We start from the raw sequence: 17,469 nt of genomic DNA on the forward strand, positions 1-17,469 counted from the left end.
AAAAGACACAGAAAAGAGAAGGGAAATTATTATTGCACAAGTACTTCATCAGCAGGGGAATGTATGGGCCTAGAATTTTAGAGCATTTTTTTTTTTTTTTTTTTTTTTTTTGCATTTTAGAGTATCTAATTTTCAGCTTTTATTGGCAAAACAGTTATCTTCGTTTTCCATTCAAATCTTGCTACTATAGCTTATCTGTGAATTGGAGTTAACGACAATAAAATAAAAACAAACAGTAAAAAGATTAAAACTACTTTAAGATTTCATACACACAGACACACTTCATATTATTCTTGACTCATGTTTGATATGAGTTTAGCCTTCTAAACTCTTTGATGTTTCTTGTTTGAAAATACGCATGATAGAATCCGACACTTCGCACCGCAAAATACAGGGTAGGAGACGTCTGAAGGACAAAAAGGGGAAATAAGAACGGAACGTGTGTTTGCGCTGTGTAAATATTTTTACAATGGCTTTACAAGTGGGCGACTTTTACAGACAAGCTGGACTTAAGTGGTAACAACTCGGCTTTTCGTGTTAATTGCAGGTAGTGTGTGACCCCAGTACGTGCAACTAAGGTAACTCCAGTAGCAATTACTAACGAGATTTATCAACCTATCAACCTTTTTGGCGCTATTATCAGTACTACAACTTCTACTGCAGCTGCTACTGTGAGTACTAATACTACTCCCACTTCTTACGATCATCATCATCATCATCATTATTATTACTAATAATAATAATATAAATTTTATGTGAGGTGTTGACGTGGAGACTGTCAACTGTATTAGCCTACCAGGAAGTGGGTCGAGTTATTTATGTTTCACAACACCCAGGGGAGCAAGGGTAAGTACGTATGTGCCTGTAACAAGAAACTCTGTGTTAAAATATTAACGTCTGGTAGGCCAATGCTTCAGCCCCTCACTTCAGAGTCAAATGTTCATTTAAAAACATTTTTAAAAGTTTGGACACGTTTCCTGATAGTTACAAATATTTTTTTTTCCTCGGAAATGCGGAAGCAGAGAGGGACGGATAGGTATGAGGTAGAGATGAGCTTATGAGTTGACCGTACGATACGTTTACCTGAACTATCAGTGAATAAAACGTTTTCACAGGTAAGTTTCGTTAGTATTTCTACAGCTAAATAACACTTAGTAATCTAACTGTTGTTTTCGTGTACACCACACAACTTAATTTAGACCGTTAAACTTTCGAAATAAATTTGAAATCGACTAATTTATGAAGGAATATGTGTGAACGACGGAAGGGTTTACTACAGTCTTGTCTACTATATCGGTGAAAAAGAATGGACATGATTGCGATAGTCCAAGGGAAATAAGTAACTGTTAGCAAAAGCAAACACACTTCACACCATTCGAGCTACCTCTGTATTGCTTTACATACAGTAGCACAATTATTTGTGCATCATGGAATCGTGATTCGTGCCCCTCTTCATGTTGCATGTAGCTCAAGGATCTGTCGAAGTGTGAGTTAAAAAAAAAAGAATTAATGATTATGCAACTGGTTACACAGAATGTTTGCAGATCGTTAGTAAAACATTTCATTTTGTATCAAATTATATTGGAGAAAGTGTCGTTAAGCGCAGATGTGTTTTCTTCGCAAATGCCATGTAAACGCTGACGGACATACTGTAGTGATTATAACATTATACTTTACTGTGTTAGAGGAAAACTGTAAGTAAATGTGCTCAGATGTTGAATGCAGATGTCTTCCCTCCTGGCTGTAGGGAGTCTTCCGTAGGCAGGGGGCGTTGTAATGAAGCTTCATGAGAAGATCCTGACTCATTACCTGGCATGCAACTCACCTGTTGATAAAGAGGGATACCTCTATAAGAAGGTAGACTGAAGTTTCATACATACCGGGAACAGGCCAGGTCTACATGCTTGACATTATGACATTATAAGTTATCCTATATTTATTTGAAATGAAAAGCCACCTGGATTTGCCATATGGATCAGCAGATGATAATCTGTTGCTGGAAAGAAAATATTTAACACAAAAAAGAAAAAAAGTGAAACACTTTTTTCTAAAATTGTTTTAAAAAGTGGTATACTGTCTGAATGACTGCATTTATGTGCATTCATTTGAAAGAGAAGTCTGTTTAAGGATATGATGAGTGGAAGCAATGCCAAAATACAAACTGTGAGATGAAATAAAGTGGATGGCTGAAAACAGAGATTTGAAGAGAGGTGAAAAGACAGATAAAAAGCAGACCACTGTAGAAAAGGAGAGAATGGACAGTGTAATTTGGGGTTTGTTATACTTCATAGCTGAACTTAAATTATGCTTGGACTTAAGCAATTCAAGTTCAGTAACTTGCTTTGCAATGCTTTCACTGAAGAAAATATGGGTAAACGTCCTGGCTGCTGTTCATTGCCTCAAGCAATTGAAGTTTAGTCTAACATCCGGCTTGATTGGGAACTTTTGGCCACTATTCACAGTGCCATAGCCCAGTATCATTGCACATTTTCCATTCAGTTATCAGTGTCATCACACAGAAGTAATAACTGATGTCTGATAAAATATTTACTACATTTCATTTAAATTTCCCTGTTTTGGTTTCTTCTCCTTCCTTACTATAAATACTTATGTCATCTTGTTGCCCACCATATACCTTAATCACCCTCACCCCTGCCCCTAGGGAGAGCGAAATACCTCCTATCAGAGGCGCTGGTTTGTGCTGAAGGGGAACCTACTTTTCTACAAAGATCGCCCAGGGGACCGTGACCTGATTGGTGTGATCGTCCTGGAGGGCTGCTCGGTCCAGCTGTGTGAGTCTGATGAGCAGTTTGCCTTCTCTCTGGTGTTCAGTGGAGCAGGCCTCAGGACCTACAAGCTTGCTGCTGAAGACCAGCCAAGTCAAGAGAGCTGGATCAAAGCCCTGCTTTCAGCCAGTCACAGCTTCCTGTCCTTGCTGGTGAAGGACCTGGAGAAGCAGTATGAAGGTTAGAGGCAGAGAGGGTGTGGGCAGGTGGTTATGGTTCTTTGAAATCAGCAGGCCTTTTGTCTCAGTCTGTGTCTTTGCTCTCCATCTTCATGCAGAATTGAGAAGAGAAGCCTACGCCAGCGATGCCTATCAGCGCTCTACTGTGATTGGTCCTGATGCAGAAAGGCTGGCTCAGTCCCTGATTTCCTTGAACTCAGGTCCCTCCAGGTCCCTCCAGGGGCCAGGTTCAGGAGTGAGAGAGGGACGAAGCTATAGCACAAATCACTTGCTGCAAGCCCCTTCAGCTTCTAGTAAGCCTGCAAATAAGAGGTCTCCAAAACTCTGGGCAAAGAGACATGCCCATGTCACACCTATAAATGGACCTACCCCACCTCCTGGGGAGTGGCCCTTAGTGGGGTCCGGAACCCTGGAGGATTTTAGGGAACTGCATGAGCATTACGGAAGGGAGGTGAAGGATCTGAGAGCTGATTGGCTGCAGAGGAAGCAAGAAGAGGAGGGTAAGCCAGATGAAGATCTAATTGATTTTGGCTAAAACAGGAGTTCTGAAGGAGCATCTCAGTACATGATTTAAAAAAAATTGGTAAAATCAAGACTTAATGTTTTAAACCTGGTTAGCTTTTAAACATTTTTAAAAGAGATGTTTCAGTGAGTTATCTATCTACCGCAATCTTTGTTTTCTCGTGTTTGCAAGTAGTAATGTAGAGATACAGCTTTAATCAGATTTGGTGTCAACTTTTGATTTTGCCTAATGAATTTGAGACTGAATGTGTCTTATCAGTAGTGCTGTTTTTCAGGAGCATGTTCTTTACTGTAGTTATCCAGTAGCTTCATTTTTTCATCACTGAAACACACATAAAGTAGTGGATAACTATTCAGGTTCGTGGTAAGCTCTCGAAATAACTCAGTTACAAATGCTGAATGTTGTCCATGAAGTGTATATGTGTGTATATATAGTGACTGAAAACTGTAAATGGATAGGTGGTTGTACAATGAGATGGCCACTGCAAGGTGGTTTGACATACCTTAGGTTTCCTGAGAGTGCACCAGCGCAATTGTAAACTCTGCAATGTTTGGCCCCATGTATGTAATTGCAATTCTTAGGCCATGTCCAAGCCTGATGGGCTTACAGGGATTAGAGATTCATCCATCTTTCTGTGGCGTGAAGACCCTGATCTAAAGGGTAGTGTTCATTACAGGGCAATTACTCAAGTCTGTCTTTTTAAGGCAAAACTTTAAGACAAAAAGTACTTCCTTTTCATGTCTGTTGATGTCTCATGCTGGTCTCAAACATACATCTTTCCTGTGTAAAGGCAGCTATACTAGACAAAATAACCAGTAAAATAAAAATACAGTTAGTTGTAAATACCCCATTCTGGGTAGCTTGGGCTTTGGACATTACTCAAATTACTGTGCAATGCAACTGTATTACCTTTACTGTGTGTGAAGCTGATGTACTGGGTAAAATAATTTAATATTATAGTTGTTGATTTCCTTAAAGATTTGTTAAATTATTTCTACGTAGAACCTCTGAATAAAAGTGGTCAGACAAAATAAAGCTTGTACTGCCAAACCATCTGTGGTGATTCAAATGGATAATTCAGATAGTTGTGATGATTAACTGCATGATTTGATATTGTTTCTCATCTTGTAAAGAGATTGATAGTTGCAGCTGCTCACCCAAAATACACCAGCACACATTGCATCTTCATGTAGTTCCGCAAAGCAGTGCAAATCACTCAAGTGCCTCATAGTGCTGCACTATAGCAGACGACTGATGTGAAGTGCTGTAATATATACAAGTAGATTATATGACAGTCAGTTGAAAATTTAGAAAATGTCAAGCACAACCAAACAGTATATATTGTGTGTGTTATCACACCAGGTCCACTTAGAAATCGCAACTGCAAGATAATCAATATCAAAGCTTGACTAAATGTCAGTCCTCACGTAATGCACTCCACTCCTCATTGTAGCAAACAATGAATACTATTACTCTGTATAACAGGATTACGATTCTTGGTTCTCACAAGATCTCTTGAGAAAACCTGGAGATGTTGTTTTGTTTCCCAGCCTTGGTCCCGGGGGCACACTGTGTGTTCTTGTTTTCACTTCAGCAGATCTTTAAATTCCTGAATTCTTCTACGGTTGTTACTTGAATACCGATCTAGATTTGACATTATGAAACCAGCAGGAGATGTTCAGTTTTATTGATTAAAAGTAACTGGTTGTTCAGAATGGCCTTGAACTATTAACTGAATGAGAAATGAAGGCTAATTGGAGCCTGCCTTAAATTAGTTCAAGGGGCAGACATTAAGAATATGTTTATATTATACATAAAATGATCTCTGAATATTTCAAATAGGTCAACAGTGTGGACTACTGGTAAGGAGCAAGGCTCAGCTTGATAATAAAAACATATTTTTATTATGGAAAAAATGACTTCTAAAGATTTCAAATAAGGCAGCAGCGTGGACTATTGCTAAGGGAAAGGGCTTGTTACCCAAAGTTTTATTCCCAGGTAGGCCACTGGTGTACCCCCAGGTAGTTAACCTGAACTGCCTCAGAGCATCTAGCTGTATAAATGGATAAAATGTAAACATTGTTACCTCTGCTAAATGGCTGTAATGTAAAATTTAAGATCAGTATTCAGTTAGAAGCAGATTAAAACTCAATGAACTGAGATCTCAGCTGTAATGAAGACTAGCATACACTGTGCTCTCTCAGGATCTGGGCTGGGGAGCATTACTGTAATGTTGTTCTCAGTGGTTATGGCCATCTTGTGTGTTAGCCTGAGAAGAACACTTCATACGGAAGCAGCACACATATAATCACTTTACCAAAGTGTTTGATACCTGTATTTAATAAATACAAAATAGTTCTACATGCACAAAAAATGTATGTAAAAATCAAAGATACAGAATGATCATACTTACACAAAATAACTCAGTTTGTAGCATGCTTATCTATAGTTGAAGCATGAAGTCCCAGAAACCACAGCTCAACTTCTCTTTTTACTTCCTGTTCAGGCCTTTCACATTTCAACTGTACTTGGACTAGAGCTTCTATAAATGTACAGCACAGCTGAAATATGTAAATACCTCACGATACAAGTTTCACAAAGTAGCCCTAAGCTAAATATAAGCCTGGTGAACATGACAGTCTTGATAGTACTGCATTATAGGATTTATATTTACTGTATTTATAACATTTATGAAATAATTTGCAAAATATTAAATAGAGAGCACATGCTGTAGTTCTGTTTTAATTGTGAGCTAATGAAATTTGCTTTAGATGGGGAGCTTTATGTCTATTTTTTATCACAAAATAGTTGCCGTATACATACCAATGATTTGAAGAATGGCAATCATTACCTACACTTTATGTAAGAATTGAGGATGCCATGATATATTAGATCTAAGATGAAAGTAGAAGGTAGAGAAAAGGGATCCAGATGGTCAATGGTTAGGGCCAAACAAAGGTTCATCGAATACAAATTAAAGCATTGTGTGCCATCAATGAAAAATTGGAACAATGACAAAGACAACAAAACAACAGTATTAACAATAAATAACCAATTATAAGAAGAAAAATATAATAAAATAGTTGAATCTGTAAGATTGTGACATGGCCGCATTCCTTGTTTAAGTCTAGTAACAGTGTGTTCTTATGCTGTGAGCAAATGCAACCGAGAGGGACTGCAGTTACAGCTGACGCCATGAGATGGAAGCGTAGCACAAATGTTCATGGTTCAATGGTTCATGAGGATCTAGAAAATATGTGCAAGGATGCTGATAAGTAACTCAATACCATTTTATGAAGTTACCAAATCCTGTATTGCTTGTTTTTGAAAGAAGTACATGAGGTCCTGGTGAAGTATACACGTGAGCAATAACAGCAAACGTGGTGACTGGCAAGAAGTTATTTAGCCTCTACTCAACATGTATACTGCATGTGGACTGTTGACAAAGCCATTAGTGATGTTTAATGAACTGCTTTGATAGAGTGAGACAGGTGGGTGGAATAGAGAAGAGAGTAAGGGGAATGGCCAAGAGGAAAAAGAAAGCACAAATGCATCTACATGATGAGGTGAGAGAAAATATTTCATATAGTGTGATAGGAGACCAAAGAGAGCAAATGTCTTTTAAACAGACTATGGAAAGTTGCAATTCTATTTTGGAAACTTCCAGCTGTCATTCATATATTCTTTCTTAAGAACCCCCCCCCCCCCATCCCCCAACACCCCCACCATTTTCTTGCTCTGTGACTTGCTTCACAGAACCCGTTCCTTTTTAGTTTGGCAGACAGTTCAGCACAGACACTGTCAATGACTACATGCTGCAATGTATTGCATAGTAAGAGAAAGTGAGAAGGATTTAGAGGTACTGAGAGTGCATGAGAAAGGGGTTATCAGCTTTCACAACCCTGCAGCTCAATGCTTACTGTACAGTCAATGATAGGTAAGGCTACTGAGTTCTTATATGGAATTGAGTGGGTAGGCTAGATGGTGGTTCTGCATTGGAGGGTAGTCCTATCCTGGGCGTCTCTATTTTAATCTTTTATTTTAACTTTCACAGTGGAAATGGCTCTGCTCAGGAGCTGTTTGAGTGTTTTTATAATACATTGATACCATTCGCAATACTATGTTACCAGTAGTATAATATTAAAACTAATGTATTAAGGGGCTTGAGATTCCCCTGGATAGTTAGTTTAGATGTATGATCTTGGTTAGATTCTTAGTAGAAAGCTGTGTAAAAGGATTTGCTTTAAAATAACCTCTGCATGTACATGCATGTAGCTTAAGAGAGAAGAAAAAAGGGGAAAAATGTCTGAATCTCAAAGGGGTACAGTTGTAGGCAAAAGTTTGGCCACCCCTGGCCAAATTTCACATTTTTTTGATTTTTGAAGTGAAAAGAAGTAAACACATCCTCCGCAGGACACTATTTTAAAAATAGCCAAAGCCGATATTAATGTTAATGCACAGTTACTTTATATTTGATGAACTTAAAAAATAAAATAGTAATTGTAGCATGTGCAAAAGTTTGGGCACCCTTCCAGTTGTAAAGTCTCAGAACTTTATTAACTCATTAGGCCTTAACTGACTCATTAGGACGTTAGGCAGGTCGAGAATTGTCATCAGGAATTGTCAGCTGATGACAATTCCAGAGCTTAAATTCTCTGACTCTTCAAACCTTGTGCCAATACTGAGCAACCATCGGCTCCTCTAAACAGTGTAGCGTAGTGGTTAAGGAGCAGAACTCGTAACGGAAAGGTTGCCAGTTCGATTCCCCGCTGGAGCACTGCTGTTGTATCCTTGGGCAAGGTACTTATCTCATAATTGCCTCAGTAAATATCCAGCTGTATAAATGGATAACATTGTAAAAAAAAAACTGTAACCAAAGTAAGCTGCTCTGGATAAGAGCGTCTGCTAAATGCCAATAATGTAATAATGTAAGCAACTGACTGATGATCTGAAGATGAAGCTAATTGATGCCTAAAAAGCAGGAGAAGGCTATAAAAAGATATCAAAGCACCTCCAGCTTGCAATTTCCACTGTCCGAAAGGTCATTAAGATATAGCAGCTAAGGGCACTGTGGAAATCAATATCTGGAAGACCAAGAAAACTCTCAGATAGAATTGCTTGTATGCTGGGCAGAAAGGCAAAGCAAAACACGTGTATGACTGCAATGGACCTGCAGGAAGGTTTAGCTGACACAGGAGCGGTGGTGCACCGTTCCACTGTGCAGCTTTGCTTGCACAAACATGATCTGCATGGAAGAACCATCAGAAGTAAACCTTACCTGCGACCTCATCACAAAAGTCAGTGTCTAAAGTAAGCACAAAACAACATCTGGTTAAGCCAGAGGCATTTTGGAAACAAGTGCTGTGGACGGATGAAGTAAAAGTGAAACTCTTTGGCTACAGTCACCAAAAGTATGCATGGAGAAAAAAAGGAGCAGCATTTGATGAAAAGAACACCTTTCCTACTGTTCAGCATGGGGGTGGATGTATTATGCTTTGGGGTTGTGTGGCAGCCAGTAACACAGGAAACATTGCACAGGTAGAGGGAAGAATGGATTCCACTAAATATCAGCAAATTCTGGAAGCAAATGTCACACAGCCAGTCAAGAAAATGAAGCTGAAAAGAGGCTGGCTTCTACAACAGAACAATCATCCAAAACATACCTCAAAATCCACCATGAACTACTTCAAGAAACGCAAGCTGAAGCTTTGGATTGGCCCTTACAGTCCCCTGTCTTGAACATCATTGAAAGTCTGTGGGTAGATTTTAAACATGCTGTGCATGCAAGACGGCCCATGAACATCTCAGAACTAGAAGTGATCTGCAAGGAAGAGTGGATGAAAATTCCTATGTCAAGAATAGAAAGACTCTTAGCTGGCACCGAAACACGTTTGCAAGCTGTGATATCTGCCAAAGGGGGTGTTACTAAATACTGACTTAGTAGGGTGTCCAAACTTGCACATGCCACATTTACTATTTTATTTTTTCTATTTTTAAGTTCATCAAACATAAAGTAACTGTGCATTAACATTGGTAGAAAAATGTTATTTTTTAAAATAGTGTCCTGCACAGGTTGCGTTCACTTCTTTTCATTTCAAAAATCAACAAAATATGTAATTTGGCCAGGGGTGCCCAAACTTTTGCATGCAACTGTGAACGCATAAGCAACGCATGAGGACGGCAATTCAGTGCACAAATGGTCCAAAAGTGTAACATTAACATGGACTTACCAAAAATCATGACAATTCTTGGGGTGCCCTGGGTGAGGTGAAGAGTAGAGGAGGGAAGGAGCAAGAGAGGAAGGGGTTACAGCAGCCTAACAGGCAATAAAAATGGGCTGGCCATATTAGTCCATGAATGATACCAAACTGTGTCCTCCATCCAAGTATCCAGCTCACCTCATTCCAAGACTCTCCACATCTATTTTTGATCAACTGTAAGGCGATACTCCATCCCTCCTTCTCTCCCTCTGTTACTTTCCTCAGCTGCCCTCTCTCCCTCTCTCTTTTCCAGCCAAACCTGATGGTGTGGCTATAGTTAGTCTCCCAAAGTCGATATATAAGCCCCCGGGGGAACAGCTCTTACATGTCAGTCACATCAGTTCGCGGCTTTGGGTAGGCCTTCCTTCTTGATCAACCAAACTCTACATATCGACTCGAGATGGTGAGTAACACCAGCCCTCCCTTTCCTCCATTGCTCTTCCTCTGGTTTCAGTGTACTACATCACCAGGAACCGCTGCAGAGAGACATACTTAAAACCAGGAATGACATTCAAATAAAAGCCTTCAAATGATCCATAATAATGATGCTTTGTCACCGAAACAAACCAATGATCAAGCAGATACTGCTCTGGGACACATTTAGGTTATGGTTTCTATTTCACATTGTTTTTCCTTTGTTCTAGGAAAATATCAATGTCTCTTGGAAATCTTGTCAATGTTGCCAAGTTTTCAAGTTGACCTGAAGAGAATGACATTTTTGCTTTATTTAGCAAGTTCCTTAATGAATGGGCCAAATTAATTTAACATTCCTAGGCCTGGGATAACTAATAATGAGAAATCCTTCAGCGCTAGTGCAGTTTTAATTGACCGAAAACTTGTTGGCTGTGGGAACTGAAGGCAGAGGGCAATTAAAATGAAAATGATTTAACAAACAATTGAGAAAAAGAACAGATAGTATTCAGAGGTAAAAATGCAAGTAAGTTGAAGATGTGATATGTATTGTGACTCAAATTATGACTGGATAAAATGCACAAAGTTCTGAGACTGGCAACAAAAGGCAGATGAATACACAGCAATGACAGGGGTTTAAAATAAAAAGCATAGTATCAGCATGAGTACCATCAAAAATAATCACAGAAAACATTACAGTTGACCATCTTGTGTTATTAGAGCAAAGTCTTGTTCACATTTAAAGAGTTACCTTGGGGTGAGAGGTCAGCTCTCCACCTTGTGTCCTGGAGGGGGCTGTATTGTTTGCCTTGATGTTCTGTTCCTGTCCAACCACTCTCTCTGTTGTCTGCATGGAGATTGTGTCTATGGTGACCTTACTTTACCTGCAGTGTGTCCAAGTCCCTTCAACAACTTTGTGTTTGTGTGATGCGCTTGCCATTTCCCTGCATTAAACGGTGTGGTGTCTGTCCCTTAGGCACCCAAGAAAGCCAAGAGGAGGCAGGCAGCTGAGGGTGGCTCCTCCAACGTGTTCTCCATGTTTGAGCAGAGCCAGATTCAGGAGTACAAGGAGGTGAGGATTTTTCAACATTTGGCTCCATTGAATAGAGATGTTACTGTACTTTGCCACGCTTCACTTTGAATCCATGTCAAAAAGCATGTACAGGTTATATTGTCTGATTGCTGTATTGGCTAGTATAACACACTTCTGTCTGTACAAAAGTCAAAGAGGTCAAAACTTTTCCTTATTCTTCTTGTGACTGCCACTCATTGACTGACTCCTTTTATCGTCTTATGAGCTCACTTGAGAAAAATCTGTCACTGTCAAGGTTATGGAACACAAAATGGATTCTCAGCTTAGGGCTGCTGCAATTCCAAGTTATTTTTTCCTGATGATCCCTCACCTTTTGAACCACTTCAGTCATCTGTTCTGAGAGGGAGAAAGAAAGAGATCAAGGGAGGGAAAGAAAGACAAAGACAGTGGTAGAAATGGAGAGGAAATTGAGTCAATGGAATAAAGTGTGCAAGAGATACAATGGCTGCCATCTGATGATGACCAGCACATTTCAGGAAGAGAACTTGGGGAGTGGAGATATTGAGAAAAGGGAGACGAGAGATGGAGTCAAGTAAGGGCATGATTACAATATCTCTGAGGGGGTGAGGGCAGGAAGCAAAGAGAAGGAGAGAATGAGAAAGAACAGGTTGGTGGTGGTCAGGGAAGGCCGCTAGTATAAGCGATACCCAGTCCTTAAATGTCTCTGAGGGAATGTCTGACATGGCACTAGAGACCATTTTGATGCATCAGATGGACAGAGGGAGAGCTGGGCCAGAAGGGTGGGCCAGCTGCCTTTTAAGTACAAGGCTGGGGTGCCATCTTAGGTTACATGAGCTAGAAGGGGGTCAAAGAAGGGCATGGGGGTGAGGGAAGGACAAGATGTGGAAGGTAGATAACAAACTGAACTAATCACAAAGCTATCGTTAATCACAAAACTACCTTCTATTCTTAAAATGAGTCTGAAATGTATATGCAGTATAGTGATGATTTGCATAAAAGGAAAATAGTAAGGTGTTTTTATTAACTAATGTAAAAACCGCCTGCTTTGGAACTGTTGCCACTTTTACATGACTCCTTGTTGAATAGTGTTGACTGTGGCATTGAAGTGGTTAAAACACAGTTAAAACACAAGTCAGCTGACAGAGGGATACTCTAGGAACAGGTCCAGGAAAGAGTGAAATATGATCCAGGAGCATGCCAAAAGCTTGACTCTGCGTCTCTCTCTGCAGTATTTAAAATGATTAACCATCTGAAGGCATATAGAATCACATTCTCTGTCATGTAATCCTTAATAATCTAGGGTTACAGCTGTGGATTTGTGCTGAAATTAATACACTTGGTGTTCGGTCAGTATACTAGATGCTCATTTTTAGTGCATAGCCAAAGCACTACAGTGGTCAGTAGTCTGAGTCATAAAGCACATGCTTAACATTATTAAACCTATTTCTGTTTTTCTCTCTCTCTTCCTGTTAGGCTTTCACAATCATCGACCAGAACAGAGATGGCATCATCAGCAAGGATGACTTGAGGGACGTGCTGGCCTCCATGGGTAATTATGTTCTTTAGTCTTCATTAGGGGTAACTGGCACAGGATATGTACATCATCAGTGTCTCTCTCACACATGCATTATTTACATTCCATAGTACAACACTGTACTATACTATAGCATATTAATTACAACGCAACACCACTGGAGAACTGGAAGGCACACTGTTACAGTTTTGATATGATACTGATGTGAGTTGAATCAGGTTTGGTGAATACACGCCATATTAACCCTCTCCTCCCTTACTCTCCCTGTCCAGGCCAACTGAATGTGAAGAATGAGGAGCTGGAAGCCATGATTAAAGAAGCCAGCGGCCCCATCAACTTCACCGTCTTCCTCCAGATGTTCGGAGAGAAGCTGAAGGGTGAGTGTCCCACAGTGCATCTCTGGATATATCATGTGTATAGCATGTTCTATCTTCCTGTGGATATTCACTCCCGCACCACAGTGTCTAGTCAGTTCATTTGTCTGTAGGATTACCTGCCCTCATCTCTCTCATTGTCAGTAATGTACACAGAACCAATCCTCCTCGCTCCTTCTCAGGTGCTGATCCCGAGGACGTTATCGTGAGCGCTTTCAAGGTTCTGGACCCTGAGGGTACTGGCACCATCAAGAAGGAATTGTAAGTGTCTTACCCTTGACTACACTAATTTAAGGTTCAGTCAGTATGTCTACAAAAAATCCTGCTATGATAAGGTCTATATATTTGTCAACCATCCCTCTCTTTGTACAGCCTTGAGGAGCTCCTGACCACTCAGTGCGACAGGTTCTCTAAAGAGGAGGTTAGACTTCTCTCTGCCTGCAAATACACAACATATTATGATCATGCTTGTGTCTGTGTTCCTGTGTTCATCAAAGGGTCTGTGAACATGTGTCTATGTGTTTGTGCAAGTCTCTCATGTGACCACATCTCCATCTCTGCCTGCTCAGATATCCGAAGTCTTTGACATATTAGCTACAGCCACTTACTCTGCATTGACCTCTCCCACTCTTGGCCTCTTTCAGATGAAGAACTTGTGGGCCGCCTTCCCCCCTGATGTGGCTGGCAACGTAGATTACAAGAGCATCTGCTACGTCATCACACACGGAGAGGAGAAGGAGGAGTAAAACCATCCCTTCCTTTTCCACCTTTCCCTCGCACACCCCTTCCTTCCCCTGCTTCCTTCCACTCCTTTGTTTGCCCACTCGCTCCCACCTGTCCTCACGCAAAGACTCGTCGCCTTCTTACTAAGACCTTGAGGGCTGGGAGGGCAGCGAGTGGGTTTGTATGTCTGTGTCTCTGGGGAAATTAGATTATTTTCAATTAAATAATCTTATAAAGTCAATCTCTCTCCCTTTCTCCAGTTTCTTCTCCTCCTCTCTCCATCTTTCTGCATCTCCTCCTGTTGATTTCACTGGCACTTGCGTCACAAGTTTATTATGTTTATTATGTAACATAATTAATGTGTTGTCCTTTCGGAGAACTAAATTTATCTCTCCATGCCTGTTTATCTACAGAAGGAGAGTAAACCAGAGGGGTTTACTCTACAATAGAAGACAATTACCCTCCTCAATTTTGTTCTCTCTCTCCTTTTGGGGGGAAGAGAGAGAGAGAAAGACAAAGGTAGACAGAGAGAGAAAAGAGATGAACAAAAAGGCAGAGTCTCCTTAAAGTGATGGCTACCTTTCAGAGAGAGAGAAAGATTGTGAAAGAGAGGAAGAGGAAAAGGTGTGAAAGAAAACATACTATCTTCGCTCCCTTTTCCTCTTCTTCTCGTCTCCCCCTTTCCGTCTTTCCCTAATCCCATGTGCGCATTTCTCATTCCCTATAATTTGCCGAAAATACGAACACACCTGTAACAAATAAAGAGGACTAGCTGTGAATAAAATCACTCTTTTGTACGGCTGTGTCTCTGTTCATGTTAGTGGGCTGGGGAGAGGGCGAGCGACACAGTTAACTGCAGCACGTGACAATGCACTGGACAGCACTGCTCTTATCGTGTCATTACAACAACATGAAGTGTAGTCCAATGAAAGCAGAAACAAAGACCGTGAAAGAGTAGCATCAGCGGCGCAGACGTGCATAGAAACAATGTGCAGTAGTGAGTGCCAGGCGCAATACCCTGGGGAGTCATAATGGGTGTGTCAGTGGTGTACACTGGAGGATGTGGAGATTACACACAGAAACACTGGCACCTTGTTTTCTCACCAGTGTATGCAAGGTACATTTATACTTAGCGCCTAGACTCTAGATCCCATGTAGACACTGCCTATTTTGCAGCATGCTGATCAACCAATTGGCTGGTTTGGGAATTAAGCTTCCTCAGTGAGTGCCCACCTCTTTACTTCCTCTGGAAAAAAGCAGTGACACTTCACATGATACAATGACAAACACCCCGTTTAATGAATAAGTATCCATGCCCAGGTATGGAGGCCTGTTCGAACAAGTGCTGAACAATGACTTAATCCAACCAAGGTAGAACAGGGGCTGACAAATGCAGCTGTCATTGAACTCAGTACATCTTAATACTACCGTCCAGATCCTGTTTTAAGACCACTTTTAACACAGGTGTTCAATGACGGAATACAGTTACAAGACAGGAGACCCTCAGCATTCATAGGGAATTTGTGCTTGAGATCCCTCTCTGTGCCAATAACTGCAACAAAAAAGACACATTTAATGTAATGTTTCAATGTAACACAAACAAGCAAAAGGTGCTGCTGTCAGGCAATAATGTGTGACACTATCTGTAGTGAAGCGCTCTGTATATTGCATTGTGTGTACGCTTTCAAACAAACTTACATTAACAACAGAAATAACTACACCAACAGGGAAACTGAATATATTATTTATTATTAATCTATATTGTTGCCATAATAATATTCTCAATATTAATAACTAAGTACACTGCCTGAGGACTTTTTCTGCAGTTTTTCTTTTTTGGAATGACATTTGTAGTATTTATTTAGTTTCGGAAAAAACAAGGTTTCTTGTAAACTTCAAAACAATGAAACATACACCCAGAAAATCTAGGACAATACAACAAATTCTTAAAAGATCATCAAAACCATAAAAAAATAAGAAAGCAAAGTGAGAACAGTAATGAAAGGAAAGTAACACAGGGCACGCTATACACAAAACACTGTCCATGCTGTTCCCGTTTCGTCCAATTTCACTGGTCAGCGCTGCGACTGCAGGACTTCTAGTGCCCTTTTCTTCCCCTGCATCTCCTAGCTGCTTCTACTGAGTCTTTGCTGCATGCACACCACGCAGATCCATAACACAAGCAGACCCTCCCAGCAGCTTACACATTTTCATTAAGTAATATATTACAGCTTCGGCTGCTGGAGGTGAAGGGAGCAAGGTCCTCTGGTCACAGTGGAGGCAGATGGTGGTCTAACTGAGCCTTGACAGTCAGGTCCATTTTTTGCATTGGGCACTTGGTGGGTGTGGAGCCCATGTCCTAGTGGCTACTGGAGTACTGCAGCGCTTGGTGTAGTGGTGTGGTGGTGACATCGGTAGGTCTCTGGCAGAGGGGACTTCTGCTGGTGATAACATGCAAGGCAGCAAACGTCACGCACGGGACACAGTTTGCATAGTCATAGCCCGGGGGCGTTTGTGGATTGTTTAATCAGCGCTCTTGTCACTGGGATGGAGCCCATCCTGACCTGTTCTATTGCTCCTCCCCCTCTGCATTTGGGGCTTTAATTTGAATGGCCATATAGTGCTGCATGTTTCAGATGCACTGTTGTCAAGCACTGTTCATTATTGCTCCTGTATTTGCTTGACACAGTCTAGCCGGTGAGCCAGCGTGCCAGAATCAGATCTGTCTACTTAGAAAGAACTAGAGGGTTTGAGGTGTGGCCAAGTTAGGTGGTTAGGTTAGGAACATACACCCCGTGTTGAGGTCAAAATGTGGATATTGAAAAGCTCCCTGTGAGCAATTATAGGACTCAGAGCACTTCAAGACTCTATGTGATAAACAGCAAAAGTAGGTATCACAAGATATACACACACGTTGGAATCTACGTGTTAATTCAAGCTCCTCCAGTGAAGCACATTTAAAGCAGGTCTACTACAAAGTAAGACATACAGTCAGCTAAGCATGACCAGCACATGTGGATGGACAGACCAGCAATGAGTAAGTACAATGACACAACTTTACAGGTTCAAACTGGGCAGACAGTGCATTTCATAGGTTGTTGGACAAAGAACAGTTGCATATCCCACATTACATGAACTACACAAAGAATACGAGATATTATTATTATTTCTGGCAATACAGTAACCCACTAATACTACTGATCAACTACTTAGTATGATCAAATGGTAATGGTATCTAATGCGCACAGCACACAGACAATTCAAATGGATTTGACATTAGTTAACACCTTGGTAAGTACAGTACACTACATGGCATGTAGTTTGCTTTAATCTCACCCAGGAGATTAAACACACAATCATTCCAAAGACAGCCTGTTTCATATGAGATGTACCCTGTTCATAAAGGAGTTTAATCTGCATTCTCTCTTCTTCACAAACAGCACAACTGAGGCAAACCAATGAACACACAAATAAGGGTAGTTTCAGAGCTGGATGAATTATTTTTGTTGAGTCAATGTAATCAAATTCACATTATGGCATTAGTTTGTCCATAATAGTAAATACATGAAATTCTGTCTATGTAGTTAATGTTTTTAAAATGATGTCACAGAGATACAGATAACAT

At 40.6% G+C, this 17,469-nt stretch overlaps 2 protein-coding genes across 4 annotated transcripts; both read left to right on the top strand.

The window, feature by feature from the left end:
- The first annotated feature begins 490 nt into the window (after nt 1-490).
- zgc:153733 (uncharacterized protein LOC556313 homolog) lies at nt 491-3,784 on the top strand. 3 transcript variants are annotated; one of them, XM_036543324.1, is made up of 5 exons: nt 491-671; nt 761-846; nt 1,748-1,857; nt 2,663-2,966; nt 3,064-3,784. In XM_036543324.1, the coding sequence occupies exons 3-5, from the start codon at nt 1,777-1,779 to the stop codon at nt 3,498-3,500; spliced, it is 822 nt and encodes a 273-aa protein (XP_036399217.1). In that variant the 5' UTR covers nt 491-671; nt 761-846; nt 1,748-1,776; the 3' UTR covers nt 3,501-3,784. The 3 variants fall into 3 exon arrangements, with proteins under 3 accessions (XP_036399217.1, XP_036399226.1, XP_036399206.1); XM_036543333.1 differs by lacking the exon at nt 761-846; XM_036543313.1 differs by lacking the exons at nt 491-671; nt 761-846 and adding an exon at nt 890-1,115.
- A 6,275-nt stretch (nt 3,785-10,059) lies between these two features.
- Nucleotides 10,060-14,628, top strand: LOC118779379 (myosin regulatory light chain 2, skeletal muscle isoform type 2). The gene is made up of 7 exons (XM_036531455.1): nt 10,060-10,151; nt 11,136-11,231; nt 12,687-12,762; nt 13,020-13,124; nt 13,304-13,382; nt 13,494-13,542; nt 13,766-14,628. The coding sequence occupies exons 1-7, from the start codon at nt 10,149-10,151 to the stop codon at nt 13,865-13,867; spliced, it is 510 nt and encodes a 169-aa protein (XP_036387348.1). The 5' UTR covers nt 10,060-10,148; the 3' UTR covers nt 13,868-14,628.
- The last annotated feature ends 2,841 nt before the right edge of the window (nt 14,629-17,469 follow it).

This window comes from Megalops cyprinoides, chromosome 1 (genome assembly GCF_013368585.1).
Source record: "Megalops cyprinoides isolate fMegCyp1 chromosome 1, fMegCyp1.pri, whole genome shotgun sequence".
In the NCBI taxonomy this organism is placed as follows: domain Eukaryota; kingdom Metazoa; phylum Chordata; class Actinopteri; order Elopiformes; family Megalopidae; genus Megalops; species Megalops cyprinoides.